Below are 24,215 nucleotides of genomic sequence, written 5' to 3' on the forward strand. Positions count from 1 at the left end.
TCTACCACGTTTTTTAAGTGTGCAGAGGTGTAGCTGCTTTACTGGGTCTACTACGCTATTGTATTTCAATACTGCTCATTTTGGTGGTTCTTGGAGAGACTATTTTTTTTCTGAGGTGGTACTTGAGGAAAAAAGTTTCAGAAGGCTTGTTGGCTGGTTTTAGCTGGTCGACCAGGCTGGTTTTAGAGGGGTTTTGGCCACTTCCAGGCTGGTTTCCAGCCATTTCCAGCCTGGTCTTAGCTGGTTAGGCTGGGAGATGACCAGCTAAAACCAGCTTGACCAGCCTAGCCAGGCTGGGAGCCCAGCCAAAACCAGCTATGTCCAGCTTGAACCAGGCTGGTCAAGCTGGTTTTAGCTGGATTTAGCTGGTTATTTTCCAGCCTGACCAGTTAAGACCAGGCTGGAAATGGCTGGAAACCAGCCTGGAAGTGGCCAAAACCCCTCTAAAACCAGCCTGGTCGACCAGCTAAAACCAGCCAACCAGCCTAGGCTGGTTTAAGCTGGATTTTTTAGCAGGGTAATATGCCATATATGACATATAGCCTATATTTCTGAGGTAATCTGCCACGTTTTTTAAGTGTGCAGAGGTGTAGCTGCTTTACTGGGTCTACTACGCTATTGTATTTCAATACTGCGGTGGTACTTGAGGAAAAAAGTTTGAGAACCACTGCTGTAGAGGAACATTTGTTTTGGTGATTCCAAATATCAGCAGTTTACCAGCAATTACACAGCACATTTAATTCACTATCTGATAAATGCACCTACAACTTGTACTCCTGAGCTCAACGTGGTTCAGAATCCAAAATGTAAAGAGTCCACCGAGATGCATGGTTATCATTCCATTCCAAAATTCACACTAGACGGGAACAGGCTGAGCTCCATTCTGTGTTTGAATGTGAAGCAGAGCGGGATTTCCAAGGGAAAAGCAGAAGTATTTCAGTCCCTGACCACAGATCTCCTGCTCTTTCAGAAACAACTCAGCAGCCAGTCCTTTAGAATTAATAATTCATATCTTTGTATAGGGTGGGCAACGGCTGTAACATGAAATATTTCAAATGGAAAAACATAAGGAAATTCATGGTTGTGGATTTTGCGGGGCGCGCCGAAAGTAGCTACATCTATAATCAGAAATATATTATTTATCGCAGGACATGACCGGCTATATTTTATTCAGCGGAAAAATAGAACCGGTACAGGTTAGGCGAGTTAGTCTGCTCTGAGGAACACATGTGGCCTCTTTTTTCTTCTGAATTTAAAACAAGCGGCTGGAAAACACGCAATACATGCACTTCCTGCACAGGAGTCAAACCCACCAAAAGGAGAAAGAGAGAGAGGGAATAAAGCCAGTCCACGTAGCGGCATGACTGAAATACGAAATCACTGAAGAATAAAACAGTATTTTGACCCACAAACACTGATCAGAAACAGGCCAGCGAACAAAAAGGGAAGGAAAGACAGAAAGAAAAAGCCATTTCTACCCCGGTCAAGGGCATGCGTTTCATTATAAAGGTAGCGGAGCCAAAACAAATATTATTTTTGAATCTTTCATTATCTTTCTCGCTGGAAAGGGGCTAAAACAGCATGGGTCTGTATTAGATGCGGCAAAGCCAGCTGCTGAGGCAGAGTGAACAGTCACTCAATGTCAGCGGTTCAAAGGCAGACAGGCAGAAGAGCGGGGAATTGGATAGGTCAGTGCAGACTAAAGGACAGCCGCATATCTCTGAGAATCATCGTCCTCTGTCGTCCGGCTCTCTTCTCCTCTCCTGGAGTTCTGGGCGGTATCTGAGAGCCACACACCCTGCAGGTGGAGAGGCCGGCCGGGCGGGAGGCTAAGAGGCCAACGCGAGCTGACCATCAAAGACAGGAGCACAAAGCCGCAGAACTGATCCAGCAGTGCCACAGTCAACTGCAGTCCGCTGGACACTCACGCACCAGACACGGACACAGCAGCTCGCTTACAGACATTTGACTGCAAAATATTGTAAAACTAGCACCACTTTCTCTTAAATGCTTAAGCGAATATTATAGTCACAATCAAGTCATTCTCAAACAAACATAAAGCTGCGTTGTTACAGGTTTACAATGCATTAAGATACTCTTCATCACTCAATATAATATGATACATGATGAATATGTTCAATTATTAAATGCGTAAACTATATTTGAGTATGGGTTTTAGTCTTTCAGGTATCTATCTATCAATCTATCTATCTATCTATCTATCTATCTATCTATCTATCTATCTATCTATCTATCTATCTATCTATCTATCTATCTATCTATCTATCTATCTATCTATCTATCTATCTATCTATCTATCTATCTATCTATCTATCTATCTATCTATCTATCTATCTATCTATCTATCTATCTATCTATCTATCCAGCACATGTTTTACGCCGTGGATGCCCTTTCAGCTGCAACCCATCTCTGGGAAACAATTTAGTCTACCCAATTCACCTGTAGCACATGTCTTTAGACTGTGGGGGAAACCGGAGTACCCGGGGGAAACACACGCAAACACAGGGAGAACATGCAAACTCCACATATAAACACCAACTGACCCAGCCGAGGCTCGAACCAGTGACCTTCTTGCACTACCTACTGCGCCACTGTGTGGCCCCATCCATCCATCTAATCATATTTGTAATCATGTCCATCCATCCCTCTATCCATCCATCCATCCCTCTATCTATCCATCCATCCATCCATCCATCCATCCATCCATCCATCCATCTATCTATCTATCTATCTATCTATCTATCTATCTATCTATCTATCTATCTATCTATCTATCTATCTATCTATCTATCTAATCATATTTGTAATCATATCCATCCATCCCTCTATCCATCCATCCATCCATCCATCCATCCATCCATCCATCCATCCATCCATCTATCTATCTATCTATCTATCTATCTATCTATCTATCTATCTATCTATCTATCTATCTAATCATATTTGTAATCATATCCATGCATCCCTCTATCCAATCTTCCATCTATCCTTCTATCCATCTATCTATCCATCTATCTATCCATCTATTTATCCATCTATCTAATAATATTTGCAATCATTTCCATTTATCCATCTAATAATTTGTATTTAAAACATATATTTATTCATTCATTCATTTCATTCATTCATTTTCTTGTCGGCTTAGCCCCCTTATTAATCCAGGGTCACCACAGCGGAATGAACCGCCAACTTATCCAGCATTTGTTTTACTTAGCGGATGCCCTTCCGGCTGCAACCCATCTCTGGGAAACATCCACACACACATTAATTCACATTCATACACTACGGACAATTTAGCCTACCCAATTCACCTGTACCGCATGTCTATGGACTGTGATGGGGGAAACCGGAGCACCCGGAGGAAACCCACACGAACGCAAGAAGAACATGCAAACTCCGCACAGAAACGCCAACTGACCCAGCCGAGACTCAAACCAGCAACCTTCTTGCTGCGAGGCAACACCACTACCTACTGCGCCACTACGTTGCCTAAAACATACATCTCATATGTATCAATTGTCCATGCATATAAAGCTGCTTTCATAAATCTGTAAAAGCACACTTTGGTTTTGTTCCTCATATTTTGATGCCTTGTAACATAAGACATAAGTGTCACCACATCTCTAGAGTTCTAGAGAGAGTTTCCCCTACATAAACGTACAATGCTACAGTTGTTAGACAACATGCAAATTAGTGCATAGTATGAGTATACGCAACTTGACTGTTCAATCAAGATGATTATTTTATTACTATTTTTACATTTAATTTCAGTTGCTAATAAAATAAAAATTAGTTAAAAATATGTATTTAAATTAGGCGAGGCAGTGCCGCAGTATTTAGTGCTGTATATCACAGCAAGAAGGTCGCTGGGTCGCTGGTTCGAACCTCGGCTCAGTTGGCGTTTCTGTGTGGAGTTTTCATGTTCTCCCTGCATTCGCGTGGGTTTCCTCCGAGTGCTCCGGTTTCCCCCACAGTCCAAAGACATGTGGTACAGGTAATTTTCTGTAGTGTATGAGTGTGTGTGAATGTGTGTGTGAATGTTTCCCAGAGATGGGTTGCAGCTGAAAGGGCATCCGCTGCGTAAAAACTTGCTGGATAAGTTGACGGTTCATTCCGCTGTGGCGAACCAGGATTAATAAAGGGACTAAGCCGACAAGAAAATGAATGAATGTATTTAAATTATATAAGTAAATAAAAAAATATTTAAAAAATAAATAAGTTTAAAAAACATACATTAGGCATTTGCTAATGCTGATGTGTCTCACAATTCGAGTTTATTTTGGAGTCTAAATAAACTACACTAAAAAAACTTTCTGCACAATTGTTGCAAACAATTTACATGAGTTGAATTTAGACAAACAAATTAAATTTTGTAATGATCACTTATCTTAAAAAATCTTTTAACCTTATTTATCTGTGAACCTTAATGCTAAATAAATCACGTTGTTGTGATTTATAATTAATTTTAGTCAAATTCTGCACATATGACATCATAAACTAATACAGTTGAAGTCAGAATTATTAGCCCCCCTTTGATTTTTTTTTTTTTCCAAATTGTGTTAAACAGAGGAAAAAAAATCACAGTATGTCTGATAATATTTTTTTCTTCTGGAGAAAGTCTAATTTATTTTATTTTGGCTAGAATAAAAGCAGTTTTTAATTTATTAAAAAACATTTTAGGGACAAAATTATTAGCCCCTTTAAGCTATGTATTTTTTCGATAGTCTACAGAAGAAACCATTGTTATACAATAACTAGCCTAATTATTCTAACCTGCCTAGTTAACCTAATTAACCTAGTTAAGCCTTTAAAGTCACCTAAGCTGTATAGAAGTGTCTTGAAAAATACGTAGTCAAATATTATTTACTGTCATCATGGCAAAGATAAAATAAATCAGTTATTAGAGATGAGTTATTAAAATATTATGTTTAGAAAGAAAATCCTCTCTCTGTTAAATAGAATACGAGGAAAAAAAATAAACAGGGGCTAATAATTCAGGGGGGCTAATAATTCTGACTTCAACTGTATAAACACGGATTTAACGTTTGAGTTCTAGGTGTTGCGAACAGGATGCGTTTCATATTTGAACTCTTACTGAACACTGAAGGTGTTACAGCTTTTCTATCAGCTAGTCAGTCACAAAGACATCACAAAGCCTGCAATATGAACTACTTGTAATAAGTGGAAAGTAATTGCTCAATTTAGCCCAAAAAAAGGCGTGCGAATGCAATCCTGCATGTAAAAATCTGAAGAGAAAAGAAACACCAATCTAATGTTAGCAAACGTGTCAAGAATCTCAGCAGAAAAGAGCGTGTTCCACTGAGGGAGAGCGAGAGTTTCAACAACGACAGACTTTAATGCAATTATAGTAAAGCATCCAAGTCTAGAAACACACTCCAGCCGCTCTTGTGGAGATGAGACGTGCCCCTGAAGAATATCATCTGCGAATCCCACCCAAAAAAAAAAAAAGAGAGAGTGTTTAAAAAAGAAAGGTTGGAACGAGTCTTAAAAATTACAGAGGGGGGGAGGTTGCAGCCCTTTTTCCCTGCAGCTCTGGTGGTGCTGTGTTAATTCTTACTCTCTCTCTCTTAAATCGAACCCCTTGAGGTTCCAGAGTTGCTGCACCTTTCATTAGTGTCGGCTCCAGTCTTGCTGTCCGGGCATCATTAGCAATCTCAGAAATCAGCGTCTGACGACGGGCCATTCTTCATCTACCTGTCCGCCTGCATGGCCACCAGCAACCCCCCATCTTCGCTTCTCCACCCGTCCGCCATGCACACTCCAGCTGTATATATACATACAAATGCTCTGAATGCACACCGGTGCGCACGGGGCCGAGGAGGAACACGGCCACCAACGACCCCCTTTCTCTCTTTTTTTTCCACTCCAACTCTTTCTGTCTTTGTAAAGCTGGCTTGCTGCAGAGACAATGATATATTGTTACAGTGGTGACCAATTACACAACAACATTATAGTTAATGCAATCAAAGTACAAACAAATGTAAGTCAATTATTACATATTATTTCATACATAGAACACCGTTCATAATGTGAGTATTGTCAATCATATGTTTTATCATCATCATCATCATCATCATCATCATCATTATTATTAATATTGTTATTATCACTGTTATTATTATTATTATTTCCAAGTAAAATTCATATATGTATACATAAAATGTATATTTAATATTGCAATATTTACATTATATTTCAATAATATTTTATAGATAATAATAGTAGTTAATTAACATTAGATCAGGATGCATAAACAGCATAAAGACAGGATTTAACATACTTTTTCAATATGTAACTAACACTTTTAATAATTAAATAATAGATTAAATAGTGACATCAATAAAAATAAAATGTATATAATAAAATATATATTATATTTAATTATTTTTAATTATATGTAACTTATGCACATAGTAAAAACGTACAAAGTACATGAATATGATTTTAAATATTTATGTTAGGAATATGAATGTAAATATGAATAACTGAAGTGACTATTTATTTTTTTTATTATTTAAATAACATAATACATTTATTTAAATATTTATTTAATTATTTACCTTTTTTCAGTATGTTAACCAATATTTAATTTAAAGTATTAAATAAACACATACAAATAAATTAACTGCATATGTGTGTATATTAATTTTTTATATAAAAAAATAGATATTATTTAATAAATTTAAATAAAGATTGTATTTAAAATAAAAAAATATATTAAATAAATAAAAAATATATTAAATATAGAAACTTATTTAGCCAATATACATACTAACAAACTAAAAACAGACAGAACTTAAGTACGCTTGTGTGAAATAATACTCATTTTTAATATAAAAATACATATATATATTATTTATTAAATATTAGAAACACATTCTATGTAAATCAAAAAAAATATTAAATAAAAATAAATAAATGAACTATATTAAATAAAGTAACTTATTTAGCCAATATACATATTAATAAATAAATAACAGACAGAACTTAAGATATTTATCTATAAGATTGTGAACTAATATTTGAATAATATAAATAAATTAAGTGCATATATGTGTAAATAAATGTTTAATATACACAATATATTTTATTTAGTAAATATTAAATAAAGATTCTATTTAAATAAAAAAATGTTAAATAAAGATAAATAGATAAACTATATTAAATATAGAAACTTATTTAGCCAATACATATACTAACAAACAAACAGCAGACAGAATTTAAGGTATTTATCTATATGGTTGTGTAAAATAATATTAAAATAATATCATTAAATTAAATATATATGAAGTTTTCATTGTTAAATAGACCTAATAAAACACATTTAATCATATAAACACACTTTAATATACATGTGTATGTAGTTGTAAAATCAAAATAACGTGTGGGTGTGTGTGTGTGTGTGTGTATATATATACACACAAAAAAATAATAGTGAGCATTTTAATATAGCACAACTTGCCAATGTTTTGTGTGCATGTGTGTGTGTGTGTGTGTGTGTGCACTTCCTCTAAACTGTACTGCCCTCTATTGGATATCAAACAACACAAGAGTGCTGGAAGACAGGAGAGAATTTCCTTAGTCTCTCCACACACTGAGGCATGTGTGTTTTTACGTTGCTTTTATCCGGATGTTTAACATAGTAATTGCAATTGATTAAAATCCCTACTCTTCAGAATAAATCTGTTGTATTCCGGACTGTTACCTAAATAAATCCCAGCAACATATAAACTCAAGTGCATCCAATGCAAATGACAAGGCGCTCCGCAATTACACAACTGATTGTTTACCATGCTGCTGATACGTGGTGCGTCTTTAATTACTGAGAACGATCAGTTGTCACTTTGTTACTAGAGAAGTGTGATGTTTACATGAGCTCTGCTACTTCCAGCTCTTCGTTCCCTGCTCTCCGCACATGTTATTAGGCCCACATTTTCTTTGCACACCTCATTATCTCATTGCGTTTCTGTTTAAATATTTGCTTTTGGATCGAGTTGTGCCGGTTAGCTTAAAATGTGTCATTTCCTGTTCTCAGGAGTTCGCTCGATCTGCCCCATAACATATAAACAGACCGCACCTCTGCTGACATCACCGCGAAACACGAGTCTGAGAGTTAACAAGAAATCCATCCAAACCATAAAGCATAATTAGAGCTGAGCAAAAACACACCAGGGTTTCAGAGGAACAGACCACGGAGCCTCAGGATCTGCAAGGAAACCCAGATACTTAAAGTGGGATGCGTTTAAATAACCCAAATGAACGTTTCGAGCTTGTCCCAGTGATTGGCGTGTCGTTTTTTAATGGCTCTACATTAAATATCCTCTGCCAGGCTTAGTTTAACTGAGGCAGCATTTTACAAGTGTGGCTTTGCTAAACTTGTTTCCACATTTTTACAAGGTCATTAACTCATGTAATGAACTCTAAACGCACTGCAAACAACACTTGATTAGAAACACAAGCATGCAGTGCATTTCTGTATTTAATTTAAGCATTATGTCAATGAGTTATGACATCTGTTTTTCGCTTTGGGTCGCGTATGTGTGGGTTTTGGGTTTGCGCAGAGAGCAACTCGCGTTCTTTTCCACCCGCAAACACATTAACGTCCTGGACTGGATATTGTCCTTCAACACAACAGATGCTTCCTTAAAGGGCCGGCTCTTTTGGGGCAGAGTTTGGCCCTGCTACAGACCCCTTCCACCCCCCCTGCTGCTGTCCCTTTAAATCATGCTTTCACGGACATTAAAAATAGAACAAATCTGAACAGAAGACATGCAGAAACGGTCAGATGGTGTAGAATGAGGCGTTCGGTTTACACTTAAAGCATCTAAAAGCTAAAAACACAATCATGGGTCATGTCATGCTAATAAAAATATGCTTTGCTAATGAACATTTCATTTTAGAAATGTACTGAAATGATTGGAAGAATAATTTAAATGTTCTCAGAACACTCCAAAACAAGCAACATTCATTCATTCATTTTCTTTTCAGCTTTGTTCCTTTAATAGTCTGGGGTCGGCACAGCAAAATGAACCGCCAGCTATTCATGCATATGTTTTATGCAGCAGATGCCCTTCCAGCTGCAACCCAGTACTGGGAAACACCCACACACACTTATTTACACACATACACGGACCAATTTAGCATACCCAATTCATCTATAGTGCATGTGTTTTGACTGTGGGGGAAACCCGAGCACCCGGAGGAAACACATGCCAACATGCAAACTCCACACAGAAATGCCAACTGACCCAGCTGGGACTCGATCCAGTGACCTTCTTGCTGTCTGGCGACAGTACTAACTATTGAGCCACCATGGCACCCTATTGTCACATTGATTCTTGATAAATAATTATAATATGATAGATTTAATGCCCTAGAAAACAGCTTATTATTATTATTGCCAAGAGCTGTGCTTAATATAATACAAGAAACATGAAATGGATTTTGTATTCGAACCAGTGAACTTCTTGCTGTAAGGTAATCTTGCTACCCACTGTGCCACCCTGACGCCAAAACAAGAAACAGTACTTTTTAAAAAAATGCTAAACAATTACAAATATAAATATATGTGTTCATTTGATATTATTAAGCTTAGTGCCTTTATTCATCAAGGATCGCCAGAGCGGAATGAACCGCCAACTTATCCAGCATATGTTTTACACAGCGGATGGACAATTTAGCTCACCTAATTCATATAGTGCATGTCTTTAGGTTGAGGAGAACCCGAAGGAAACCCACGCCAACACAGGAAGAACATGCATACTCCACAGAGAAATGGCAAGTAGTCCAGCCCCGTCTCGAACCAGCAACCTTCTTTCTGTGAGGTGACAGTGCTAACCACTAAGCCACCATGTCACTTTAATAAAAATATATGTAATTATTTAATAAATTATGTGTAAATAATGTTTTTTAATCCACTAGATAGTGCTTGAATATTAGTTAATCAAATCCCTTTTAGCTGTGTTTTCTGACCATCATTGATATATTTGGTAACACTTTATTATGATGGTCCATTTGAGTATTAGTAGACGGTCTGCTTAATATCTGCTGATACTGCTCCTTCAACAGACATTTAACTGACTACAAGAAACTTTGCAAGTACATGTCAACTTACACTAACCCTAACCCAACCTAACAGTCCACTTATAACCTACTGAGAATTAGCTAACATCCAGATGCAATGTAACCTAAATTCAACAAACGGACCATCAAAATAAAGGTGTGACAATATATTTTAGTCTTTATTTTAAAGATAATTTCTTTAATTGAAAACAATTGAAATGTCATTTTTTTCTCACCATTTTCTATCCTCTCTAATTTTCATGCATTATTTATTTATTGTCTACTGTAAACACTAATTTACCTAAAAAAACCTCTATATGTAAATGCCATCTGGTGTGATTGTCTTCCTAAAACTGGCGTAGTTCATGCTGTCATCAGGGCTCAGTTGCTGAATAATGAGGGAGGGTTGATATGCAAATGTGGTCACATGTTAAAGTCAACATGAAAACAAAATCGACCCTTTTATACCTTCTTATTGCACATTCCTGGTCTTTTTTTCTTTTTTGGTGAACGATTCATTGATGCCAGGTCGTCTTCAAAATCTTCATCTGAATTTAGCAAGCCAGAAAATGACTTACCTTTTCAGCTGATGCTTTGTTTTCAAACCCCCTGATCGCCTGCAGTATGTTTTTAGCATCCAATCAAATCTAATCTAATCCAACCAATAATATTAACGGGAAAAAATCTATTTCTAACCTACATTACTTATATATTAATTATTAATATGCTTTTATTATATATTAATAAGTTTAGTGTAGCATTTGAAGAGTCCCATCTGTAATTTTCTTCTACAATGACCATTTTTCTCAGCCTCTAATGTTTATCTACAGATTTTTCATATTAAAAGTGATGAAAATAACCTATTCTTTGCCATAAAAGTGAAATTACTAAGAAAAATGCTAATAATAGAAGATAATTTCGGATGGCACTTAGAGGTTTTGGTTCTTGGTTTTAGATTTTGGCGTCTGAACTCTTCATATGTAGATCTAGTTTTAATCAGTAATACAGATAAAGACGATCAATAAAGTACAACTAGCAATAAACATTACAGTTGGAAAATGCTAACCAACACTTACCAACACTTTCTTTTTTAATGAATAATGTGAAGAATTATTACAATTTAAAGTAACTTCTCTCTATTTTCATATACTATTGAATGTAATATATTATTTTAATATCAAAGCTGAACTTTCGGCATCATTACTTTAATGTTTATGGTCATATTCATTCATTCATTCATTCATTCATTTTCCTTCGTCTCATTTCCTTATTTATTAGGGGTCGCCACATCAGAATGAATCGCCAACTATTTCGGCATATGTTTTACGCAGTGGATACCCCTTCCAGCCGCAACCCAGTACTAGTAAACATACACACTTTCGCATCCACACACTACGGCCAATTCATTTATATGTCTTTGGACTGTGGGGGAAACCGGAGCACCCAGAAGTAACCCACGTGAACACAGGGAGAATATGCCAAATCCACACAAAACTGACCCAGCCGGGACTCGAACTAGTGACCTTCTTGCTGTATGGTGACAGTACTAACCACTGAGCCACCATGCCACCCTACTGTCACATTGATTCTTGATAAATAAGTATAATATGATAGATTTAATGCCCTAGAAAACATATTACTGTTATGGATGCCAAGAGCAGTGTTTCATACAATACAGGAAACAAGAGAAAAATGTATTTGAAATTAATTTTTTTTGTAAGTTTTCTATATCACATTAACCTCGCTTTAAAATGATAGTGTATTTTAACAGCAAAATTCACATAAAAGTACTGAGAGTAAAAGAAAATACAGTGAAAACTACACTGTAAAAAATGCTGGGTTCCACTCAATTGATTGGTGTTGGGACAACATGAAGGTACATCAGTTTTTATTTTACAAATCTAAGTAGACTGAACATAAAACAATTAAGTTGTGCCAAAACAAACTCAAAAAAGTGTGTTGTTTCAGCCCATTTTAAATAAGGAGATTGAACAAACAGCAAACGTCATTTTTTGATTGTACATTGTAAAAAAAATGCTGGATTCCACTCAATCCATTTGTGTTGGGACAACACGAATCAGTTAAGTTAACTTATTAGTTTATACAAAATTAAGTTAATTCAACAAAACAATTCATGCAAGGTTCAGACTGCACGATTATAGCCCCGAGGTTTTGAAAAATCGTCAGCAAATCTGTGCTCGCTCATTCACAGAGTGAATATATACATGGACATCGGTAATCAAATTATTTACCTTAATCCGAATAAGACAATGATATGATTAAGGTGCTTACTTAAGTTTGCTTTTACAAACGTTCTTTTCATAATCCCGTTTTAAATATTACAGCACATAATTTGATTAATGTCATTGTGTCATAGCGTCATCCAACGTTTCCTCCGGAGTTTCATTTTTAATTTGTTGACTTTAACTGCAGTTCGGCAGTTTCACTTCTATTCAGGAACATTTTATGCATGCCCATGTGACAAACCAGATATTGGATGCGAGTATGAACTGGAAGAGAGTTGTTTTAATGGAATTTGATAACGCACACCGTATGGTAAAAAAATCTTGGAAGTTGCAGAGAATAGTGTCAAACAGCCGTGTGTATAGACTATCCCGTCATAAAATCTGGCGAATATCCTACACAACAGTAAAAGTTTGCTTGCGGTGTTTACATGTCTGTATTGCACTTCAATAAAGCGACTATAATCTGCATACTCCACATGTACTAATGTGATAATGGGATTTCTCTTTAGTTTGATTTTGATCTTAATTGGATTAACATTCATGTTCACAATATAGTCTCTTGATCAGAGTATTGCCTTAAATTGCATTACAATGAGATCTTTGGTGCCCATGTAAACCTACTCAGTGTAAACTATCAAAGATGCAATCTGAGAATCGCCAATGAGTCGCCGACATGATATTTGGCATGCGATTCAAAATGTGTTTAAGTTGCCCAATGAAATCTAAAGAATTGTGTTGTTTCAGCTCATTTTAAATAAGCAGTTTGAACAAGCAACAACCAATATATATTTTTGAGTGTATGTTAAATACACACTTACATATTCAATCATTCATTCATTATTCATTCATTTTCCTTTAGCTTAGTCCCTAATTTATCAGGGGTTGCCATAGGGGAATGAACTACCAACGCGGCAGATGCACTACTAGCAACAACCCAGTACTGGGAAAACACTTGCATATTACTGGGACATTTTATTGTTTGATTTTAAGGATGTTTTCTGCATAGTTTTGTACACAAGCAAATTTCTGCAAGTAAAATCCTACACTGTAAACCAGGGGTTCCCAAAATTGTCAGCCCACAACCCCCAAAATAATAATGCCAGTGACTCTCGACCCCCACATTCTTCAGAAGTGGTCTGCAAATGTTGCACACACAACAATAGGCCTATATAAACACGAGCATATTGACAACACAAAAAAAGGCTATAATTTATTTAGTCATGTATTCATTTGTTGAATTTAATATTAACCTTCCCAAATGAGACTGGTGGGACAATGTTTTCAGCACTAGTCTATTCTTGGTTACATTTTAGAGACCACCTCTCGGATATCATCCTCAGTGTTCAGTTTTGGCCTGTATTTATTTTTAATGTATTTGTTTGCCATAAAGGTGTCAGAAAGTTTAACTTGGTGCTGTAAAATCAATCTGCTGCAACTGACGCTATTGCGGTGTTGTTAATCTAACGCAATCCTATAAAAAATAAAAGGGTGATGATTATTTTTATCCTCTGTAGGTTATGAATAAAATATGGTAATTTTGATTGTTTAATAACATTTATTTGACTTTTAAAAATCACCAAGCGACCCCCTGTCATAGTCCTACGGCCCTCCAGGGGGTTCTGACCCCCCCTTTGGGAACCACTGCTGTAAACAATGCAGGGTTCCACACCATTGTCCGAATACAAACCAATTAAGTTATCTTTATCGTTTTTACAAAATTAAATGGATTGAACATAAAACAATTAAATTGTCCCAAACAAATTGTCCTGTTTCAGCTCATTTTAAATAAGTTGCTTGAACAAGCAGCAAACATCTTTTTTTTTTGTGTATATTTGAGTCCCTTATAAACATCACTCCAGCTCGATTACACCCTCTTCAGCAACAGATATATGCATATACGAACATCCAGTGATATCCATGGCCAGCTCAGCTTTCAAGTGCCCTACAAGGCCACACATGACCCATACGCCCAACATGCAAGAGGAACAGAACGAGGCCCGGGACGGAGAAGAGAAGCGAAGAGGAAGGGTTTGTTTGTGCTGTGTGGAGAACGAGATAAGCTGGATTGAAACTGAGAGACTCCTCCATATCTAAATGTAATCTCAGCACTGGATGAGGTGAATACAGTATCAGAGCACGGGATTGACGTTTGTGAACGATACTGACCGAAAAAAAAAGAGGAAGAGACGAATAACATATCCTACCTCGTTCAGCCTATTTTATAATTTTTTTTCCCCATTCTTCAGGGTGGATTTTTATCACTTTAAGTGCATTTCTTCAATCTAAATGCCGGAGTTTCCAGCTTTTAAAAGTTGCATCAGATTAGAAAGAGGAGTCGTGACAAAAAGAGAATTACATGATGAATTAGATGGGGCTTTTTTCTTTCTATAATGCTATATTCTCACAGGACAATCTGATGATTTGAAAGCGATATCGGTTAGTGTGAGACTTCCTGCAAGTCCTCAAAGTACAAGTGAATCCTAATCGTGCCACGGCTATTCAGGTTGACCCTTTGACATGTAACTCAATTACTCGTGATTAAGCATGGGACGATAACTGTTTTTAAGGTATACCATGGTTTGGATAAGTCAAGCTTTTAAAACCGCCAACATTTTTTGCTAAGGTATATGTAAGATTTTTTTATTGACCTTTTTTCAGCTTTTTAAGAAAAACAGTATCACCAGCTGGAAAAAAAATATAGCCAAAGACGCCATTTCTAATTATAAAGAAATCTGTGTTTTTGAAACTAATGAAGAGAACAGCCTGACAAGTTTACTGCTAAAAATTATGTTAAATGTTTCTCAAAATAAAATATAATGTGTTCAAAGGGGATTTGTTGTTTTTTTCAGGGTGTCAGCAGGGTCTTAACATGTCTTTAAAAATTACATAAATTTAAGGCCTTAAAAAAGTATTAAATTCACTGAAATTTGCTGTTGTGGGTCTTAAATACTTTTAAACAGGTCCTAATTTTCACTTATTGTCAATGTAAAGCTATAGCCAATCAGTACAACCAACAAATCCATCTAAAAAGAAGGTTTTACAAAATTAACATTTATTAACTATTATACAGTATGGTTTAATTGTCTTTCTTACATCCTTACAATAACATTTCTTTAAAAGTTCTCTATGTTTTTATGCATAAATTTTTGTTGTGCATAAATAATGTTTATTATAGCTTTTAAAACTGTGAGACATTCTGATTGTCTTTAATTTAATATTGTTTATACTAAATTGCATTCATGAGAAATATTCAGTTTTGGTTTGATTTTCAGAAGACTTTTAGATTAGTATCTCATTGTCAGTGTCGATTAAAAAAATGACACCAAAAAAATGACTGTTTTTTTATACAGCATTTTAAAATTATTTAGAAGTTAAAGGTGTACAGTAGTTACCCTCAAAATAAATATTAACTTTGATTTCTATCTCAGAATTCTGATATTTTATTGAAAACTAGGAAACAAAATTACATTTAAAAATATATATTTTATGTTGTGCATAAATTAAAACTTGTCTTTTTTTAAAGACAGGTTGTGCTAAAATATACATATATACATTATATATATATATATATATATATATATATATATATATATATATATATATATATATATATATATATATATATATATATATATATATATACATACATATATATATATATATATATATATATATATATATATATATATATACATACATATATATATATATATATATATATATATATATATATATATATACATACATATATATATATATATATATATATATATATATATATATATATATATATATATATATATATATATATATATATATATATATATATATATATATATATATACACACACACAGTTGAAGTCAAAATTATTAGCCCACTTTGAATTTTAATTTTTTTTTTCTTTTAAAAATATTTCCCAAGTGATGTTTAACGGAGCAAGGACATTTTCACAGTATGTCTGATAAATTTTTTTCTTCTGCAGAAAGTCTTATTTGTTTTATTTCGGCTAGAATAAAAGCAGTTTTTAATTTTTTTGACACCATTTTAAGGACAAAATTATTAGCCTTTTTTTCCCCCGATAGTCTACAGAACAAACCATCGTTATACAATAACTTGCCTAATTACCCTAACCTGCCTAATTAACCTAGTTAAGCCTTTCAATGTCACTTTAAGCTGTATAGAAGTGTCTTAAAAAATATCTAGTCAAATATTATTTACTGTCATCATGGCAAAGATAAAATAAATCATGATCATTAGAAATCATAAGAAATCATCATTAGAAATAAGTTAAAACTATTATGTTTAGAAATGTGTTAAAAAATAAAATAAATGAACAGGGGGTCTAATAATTCTGACTTCAACTGTATTGTATATTACTAGAGTTTGCTTGTTTTGACACATTATTAAAAAAATGTGTCTAAGAAATAACTAAACTTTAATTTTAATTGGGCAAGTTAAAAAATTCCACTGGTTATTACAGAAATTAATTAGCGTTTTGCCATGTGATAGTCAGAGGTATGATGGTACACATGGCGTTTTGCCATGTGCACCATTGATAATGGTCTTAAGAAGGCCTTAAAAACTCTTAAATTTGATGTGATGACACCTGCAGAAACCTTGTTTTTTCCTAGACATTTAAAAATATTATATTTTAGAGCAGTAATCAAAACACAAACCGTGATAATTTTATCCAAGATTATCATACCGTCAGAATCTTATACCGGCCCATGCCTACTCATGATGGACATACACCTGCTCTGCTTTCCAATAATGAACCAACTCCAATGGCAGAACTCCTTCAGCTGGTGTGTGCGCGAGTGAATTTGATAATCGCTATTAATTCTGCACACATTGGCAGTCCTGACAACATCCGAACGACTGCGGAATCTAATTTATCCTGTACGAGAATCCATCATTTACAGCGATGGCGGTGAATAAAGCGGACGAGGCTCGCTGATTTGTCTATCTGACAAAGAGAGGAGGAGGAAAAGCGAGTTGAAGGTGCGCTACAATCGATGGTGGAATCCCTCGGATTCGGACTCCAGCTGAATATTTTCCCCCAACTTTGCATTTTTTACTCTCCTTAGTAAGTCGGCCGCCTGGGAGCCAGCTTGTTTCCCCTCTCCGCCTCATCAATAGCTAAATCCTGGTGAACAAGTGACATGGAGAAGCTGGAATCAATAGTCCGGCCTGCGTTTTCCCCTCCTTCTGGTCAAATGGTTCTACACAGTTGACAGGCATGACAAGCCGAACATGATACAAAATCATTATCAGCAGGCCATGGAGATGAGTGCAGAAAAACATGACACAGGCATTAATGGCCATGGCCGGTGCTGAATAAACTAGCTGCTCGCTAAAGGATTTGTCAAGTGGAAAAAAGATGCGGGCGAAACTTCTCCCTGCGTATCGATTTTGGGGTGGTATCGAGCCACTGGTAGCGAAATCGCAGTCAATATGACACCGCGGTGAGCAGAGGATGTCAGTGCTGGAAATGTTTTAATTTGAGCCCGTGCAGGAAACACACACACACACACACTCATGCTCTGGCCGTTTCATCGCATTCATGCCTATACAATAGAGCTTATTCTTAAAATAATGACTCACTCACACGTTTCAAATAGTGTGGAAGCTTATAACATTTTCCACACACCTTAAATGAATAAAAAGTGTAATGCAGCTTTAAATATTTCTCTTCACTTCTGCATTAGAATGTGTCCTGTTTAATGACTGTCATACTATTTAACATGAGACGTTAAATCCTGTCATGCATATTTAATAAAGGACTTATTAAAATTTTCTATTTAAGAAGCAAAGTGCAGTTTTTATCCTTTAAAAATCTAGGTCTTACTCTTCGTCAGCAGCATGTTTTATACTTTTAACCTCTTAAAGGCAGGGGCCTGCAAGGCAGGACAAATTTATTAACAGTTGAAGTCAAAATGATTAGCCCCCCTTTAAATTTTTTTAATTTTTCTTTTTTAAATATTTCCCAAATGACGTTTAACAGAGCAAGGACATTTTCACAGTATGTCTGATAATATTTTTTCTTCTGGAAGAAGTCTCGTTTGTTTTATTTCGGCTAGAATAAAAGCAGTTTTTAATTTTTTAAACACCATTTTAAAGGTCAAAATTATTAGCCCCTTCAAGCTATTTCTTTTTCAATAGTCTACAGAACAAACCATCATTATACAATAACTTCCCTAATTACCCTAACCTGCCTACTTAACCTAATTAACCTAGTTAAGCCTTTACATGTAATTTTAAGCTGTATTGACCTTATTCTAAAATGCGGAAGTGCGCCTGTTTTCGCGATTGTCTTAGAACGTCCGATTTAGTCGCCTATGGGAGAAATGACTAGGAATAATAAACGGCAGAAAACGGTCAAGCTACTTGCTCTACAAACAAATGTTTGCATGACTATACAGACCAAGTAGAATAATATAATAAGAAAATATCAAATTGCAACATAAAGCAGCGTAATGAGCAGTTTTTAACGTCAAAAAATGAACGGAAGTGAATGAGACTGGAAGTCTCAAGCCAAAATGATTTAAATGGCAGCGCCCGCTCGTCGGCGGAGAAAAAGGTGAATAGAAGTGGCTTGAAAAATATCTAGTCAAATATTATTTACTGTCATCATGAAAAAGATCAAATAAATCAGTTATTAGAAATGAGTTATTAAAACTTATATGTTTAGAAATGTGTTGAATTAATCTCTCTGTTAAACAGAAATTGGGGAAAAACTGAACAGAGGGTTTAATAATTCATGGGGGCTGATAATTCTGACTTTAACTGTATGTAGCACATTTCATACACAGTGGAAATTCAAAGTGTCAATTCAAAGTCGGATGCACATTCATGATGCAAAGCCCCCATTACACCACATCCCAAAGTTGCTCTATTGGATTGAAGCTGGTGACTGGGGAGGCCATTTGAGTACAGTGAACTCATTGACATGTTCAAGAAATAAGTCTGGGATGATTTGCACTTTATGGCATGGCGATGGGTACACTGTGGTCATAAAGGAATGGACATGGTCAGCAACAATACTCAGGTAGGCTGTGGCGTTGACATGGTGCTTAATTGGTAATAATGGGGCCAAAGTGTGCCAAGAAAATATCCCCCACACCATTACACCACCAGCCTGGACCATTGACACAAGGCAGAATGCATCCATGCTTTCATATTGTAAACAGCAAATTCTAACCCAATCATCCGAATGTTGCAGCAGAAATTGAGACTCATCAGACAAGGCAACGTTTTCCTCTGACCTCTGGCATCAACAAGGCATTTGCACCCACAAAACTGCCGCTCACTGGATATGTTCTCTTTTTTGGACCATTCTCTGTAAACCCTAGAGATGGTTGTGTGTGAAAATTCCAGTAAATTAGCAGTTTCTGAAATACTCAGACCAGCCTGTCATGCCACGTTCAAAATCACTTACCCACCTTTCTTCCCCTGCAGCAGATCGTCTTGATCATGTCTAAATGCCTGAATGCATTGAGTTGCTGCCATGTGATCGGCTGATTAGAAATGTGTGTTTCTTGTACCTAATAAAGTGGCCAGTTCGTGTAAGTTACTAATTTTATTTATTTTTTTTAAAGTTAAAGTAATACTAAAACAAACACTATCTATCTATCTATCTATCTATCTATCTATCTATCTATCTATCTATCTATCTATCTATCTATCTATCTATCTATCTATCTATCTATCTATCTATCTATCTATCTCTGACGTTACATCACTGCCCTATAAATGCTGGTGAGTATTGCATAACGAAATTTTAATCATCATTTACTTACACCATACGCCCCATTTTCCTTTCTGAAGTGGATTGTTCTTACAGCAACCTTGGCATAGCGTGGAAATAATGGCTGTATCTGTTTGCAGGGCCTTTTTTTCCCCATCTTCTCTTAATACTGAAGGTCACTGCATGAATTACATGGATCAAACCAGCTGTGGAGAAAAAAAAAAAGCACACAAGACATTACTGCCTGGTTCAGGTTAAGGAAAAAAGACTGGGCTTGCATTTATGTACTGTACTTTTGTAACATAATAAGCATTAATTTGACCGCCATTAGTAATTTTATGTACAAACAGTTCAGCAGCAGTTAAACCCCTGGATCTTGCTGCGTCAGGGAAGTTTTAATCAGTCGGCGCGGCGTAAATAGCTCACATCCCTCTTCTTTTCATTATTCCACGCTTATTGAAGGCAGAAAGACCAAGTTCTTTAAGCGGGGAAGTGTCTCAAACTCAATTAAAAATTAAAATCAAACATTTTATAGAGGGTGAACTATTAACACAAGTTGATGAATATAGGTCATACCACAAAGAGAAAGAGAAAAGCTTATTAATTAAATAATAAGGCCAATTCCGCCACTATCAGACCCCGTCGACTCATTCCAGCCGGGAGAGGGTGAAAATAAATTGCCCGGCTCCAAAGAAGCTCATTTTTAAGCTTGTTTACAGCGGCGCCCGAAAACGTCAGGTTAACTAAATCCCGAACTACAGCGAGAGGTAATGAGTTGATTGAAAAAGGAAGGGAAAAAAAAAAGCTGATTAGTCCTTAACATTGTGACACGGGCCGCATTAGGAACCGCAGTAATCCAGGTCAGAGTGGAACAGGGTCATCACAGAAATTAACTTTTTGTTCATTAATTTGTCTGGATTAGTCGAGGGCAGAAAGACAGCAAATCTGCTCCAGTTTTTCCTATGAAAATCATTTAAAAGTGTACATCAATTGTGGCTGATGGGTGACATTGGGGTTAATCAGCCTGATGTGTCCTTTTAATTGCTTTCTATTCAGAGTAAATTCATTAGATAATGTTCTCTTCCAAGGAAAATTCCGGAATCAATTTAACAGAAGAAAACCACATTAACAGCTTTGCTTTCATTACCGACTGTTGTCGTGTCACCAGACCTGGGCCAGACTTTCCTCTAGGCAAACACGTTTGTGTACCGTGATTACTTACGAGGGGATTTATTTCCAATCCATTCTTTTCTCCATTACCGATTTGCCCCCCGAATTCAACGCCGAATTATAACAATGAAATAAGCCCCGAAACCCCATTTAATCACCAGAGTGAGCCGGCTCGCTCAAAAGGCCTGTATCGGTAGCTCTGGTTGTTATTTGTGGTTAATTTGGACTGATTACAATGTGGGTAGTCTTTGGCCTGAGGCGCCGAGATGCTGGAAGAGAAGACACCGATGGCAGCAGCACAAGAGCGCTTTTTTCTCTACCGTTGGAAGAACATGAAGGAGAACGCTTGGCATTGTGTGACGTGAGATTTTCACAGCCCTAAATGCGTCAATCATTGTACTTCAAGACTTTGTTTGAGTCATTAACATGGCCGTCATCTTGTGAGGTGTCCGCGAGTAATTTTCTAATGGCTGGGCACGTTCGGCCGGGGGGGAAATTCGGGGGGGTGGTGGATCTTCTGAGCGACGGCGACTTGATGGCAGCTAATTTATCAATTATTTGAAGAGGATAATTTTGATTTTTTTCATGTTACAAGGTGTGAGCGGTAAGGCACAAGAGCAAGGCTGGCACAGCTAAGAGATTGCTTAGTGCTTTCATAAAATGACTAATTTTACAGATGCTTTTTTTATTAAGCACTACTATTCTAAGCAAATAATTACAAAATACAGTGTATGCAACATCTATACTGTTCAGGAGAGGATTGCTGATTTGACTAAATAGAAATAAGACAATTTAAAAACTAAAATGCTAAATTTAAATTGAATTTAAATGAATTATCTAAACATATTCAAACACCAATAGATATATATATATATATATATATATATATATATATATATATATATATATATATATATATATATATATATATATATATATATAATAAAATTGGTCATATTATTTAAAATATTTTTTTATTAATTTGTTCATCATTTAAAAGTGAAAATATAAAAAACGTATTGTTTAAAATAAATTATGTTATTTAAACTGTCATTTAATTGCACATGTATAAATAAATAAATAAATAAATAAATAAATAAATAAATAAACAAATAAATAACAAAAATTATACTAGTTAAATATTAAAAGTAATTTAAATGTACAATTATACTGCTTAAAATAAATTGTGTTATTCATATTATGTAATTGAAATGATTAAATATAAATAAATCAATCAATCAATCAATTAATCAATCAATCAATCAATAATATGAATAAGTAAATGAAATAATAGTTTGAAATAAGTTGTTTTATTTAAATTGTGTAATTTATATGTACAAATATAAATCAATCAATCAATAAATAAATAAACATTGTTTTTAAACCGTCAATTAATTGTACAAATACAAGAAATAAATAATTTAATGAATTATTTAATTAGTTGTGGTAATTAAAATATGTAATTTAAAATGCATAGATATCACTCAATCAATTAATCAATTAATCAATCAATCAATCAATAATATAAATAGATCAAAATTAAATAAAAATGAATAAATAAATATATTATATTATTTAAAATAAATTGTGTTATTTAAATTCTGCACTTAATATGTGCAACTCGCAAAACTGCGCTGTGATGCCATTGCCTATTTTAATCATATCTCATTAGTAACCAAACAAACAAAAGTTAAACATTAATAATAAAAAACTTAATAAAAACTTCATAATTAACACAAATGAATACAAATAAAACTGCACCAAACCTTACACCTGATCCATTAAATGGGTATATTTAATTTAGATTTTAATTGGTTCTCAGGTGCTGTTGACTTTATTAGCAAACAGACCCAGTCATTGCCTCCCTCCTAAACTCCCCCAAACACACACACACACACACACACACACACACACACACACACACACACACACACACACACACACACACACACACACACACACACACACACACACACACACACACAAACCCTGAGCCGATCGCCTCCCCTACAGCCGCCCCATGCAGAGTCTCCACATAATCAAGGTAATTTGCCTGAACTTGGGGGAATATTTACTACATCCAGACCGGCGTCGTTTGATTGATATCTACCCTTGTGACTTATTAGGCATTGTCAGAGAAAAGGCCCTGCGGTGATGTTAAATAATTTTTCATTGATAATCACCCTGTCACCGCTATCGAGACAACTTTTTGAAGACCAACCTGACTGCGACGCTAGGAAGCGGGAGGGGGTGTTGAGACGACGACACGAGGCCTCTTAATTTCTTAATAAATGCTTCTTTGGAGTAGGACAGGGATTATGGCCGAGAGAGCTGTCACGGGGACAGGTGAGAGAGGAATTGGCAGCCTTTAATTTCGGTGTGAGGAACGATGAGGCTCTACGGGGACTAATCTCCTTATCAACACTGAGCCACCGCCTCAGGGCCAGTGCTGCCATTCACACCAAATCACGCACCGCCGAAACCCCCCCGTCTCCCTCAGTCTCAGAGTTTTGCATGGAGGAACTTGAAACTAATGCCATGTTTCCACTGATATGGTTCGGTTCAGTACAGTATTGGTCACCTTTATCAGGCTTGCATCTCCACTCCCATATGATACAGTTTTGGTAGGTGTGGTGTTTTAGACAGAAAGCTATGATCAACGTCATTCTCAAGTACAATAAAAGTAAAGCCATTCGCACAGTAGGTCGTTCACATATCATGAGAAGCGATTCTCAAAAAACAGATGTTTTATCAAAGAATTTTTAAGGCAAGTCATTTCACTCTGCGGCCATCTTTGAAACACCTCTCGGGCAGTATGTTCAAGAATTCTGTCTGAATGGGGAAACATCAAATTCTCCAAAACTGTTTGCCAAGCTTACGATTACATTACATATTTGAAATCACCAATAAACAACAACTTATAAGTCTTAGAAGTTTTGCTTCTAA

General features: G+C 35.6%; 1 protein-coding gene across 25 annotated transcripts in view; it reads right to left on the minus strand.

Moving 5' to 3' along the window:
* LOC147834572 (uncharacterized) overlaps window positions 1-24,215 on the minus strand; it is a 274,792-nt gene that overhangs the window by 174,619 nt on the left and 75,958 nt on the right. For 24 of the 25 annotated variants that reach the window (XR_015504597.1, XR_015504602.1, XR_015504603.1 and 21 more), the window contains one exon: window positions 20,152-20,305. Coding sequence is in view for 1 of the 25 variants with exons in the window: in XM_087276967.1 (XP_087133093.1) it covers window positions 20,152-20,256 (105 nt within the window). In the remaining 24 variants the exon portion in view is untranslated. Of the gene's footprint in view, window positions 1-4,942; window positions 5,941-20,151; window positions 20,306-24,215 lie in introns of those variants that run through there. The other variant, XR_015504609.1, reaches the window with a different exon arrangement.

This window comes from Danio rerio, chromosome 12 (genome assembly GCF_052040795.2).
Source record: "Danio rerio strain M-AB ecotype USA chromosome 12, GRCz13ab, whole genome shotgun sequence".
Taxonomy (NCBI): Eukaryota; Metazoa; Chordata; class Actinopteri; order Cypriniformes; family Danionidae; genus Danio; species Danio rerio.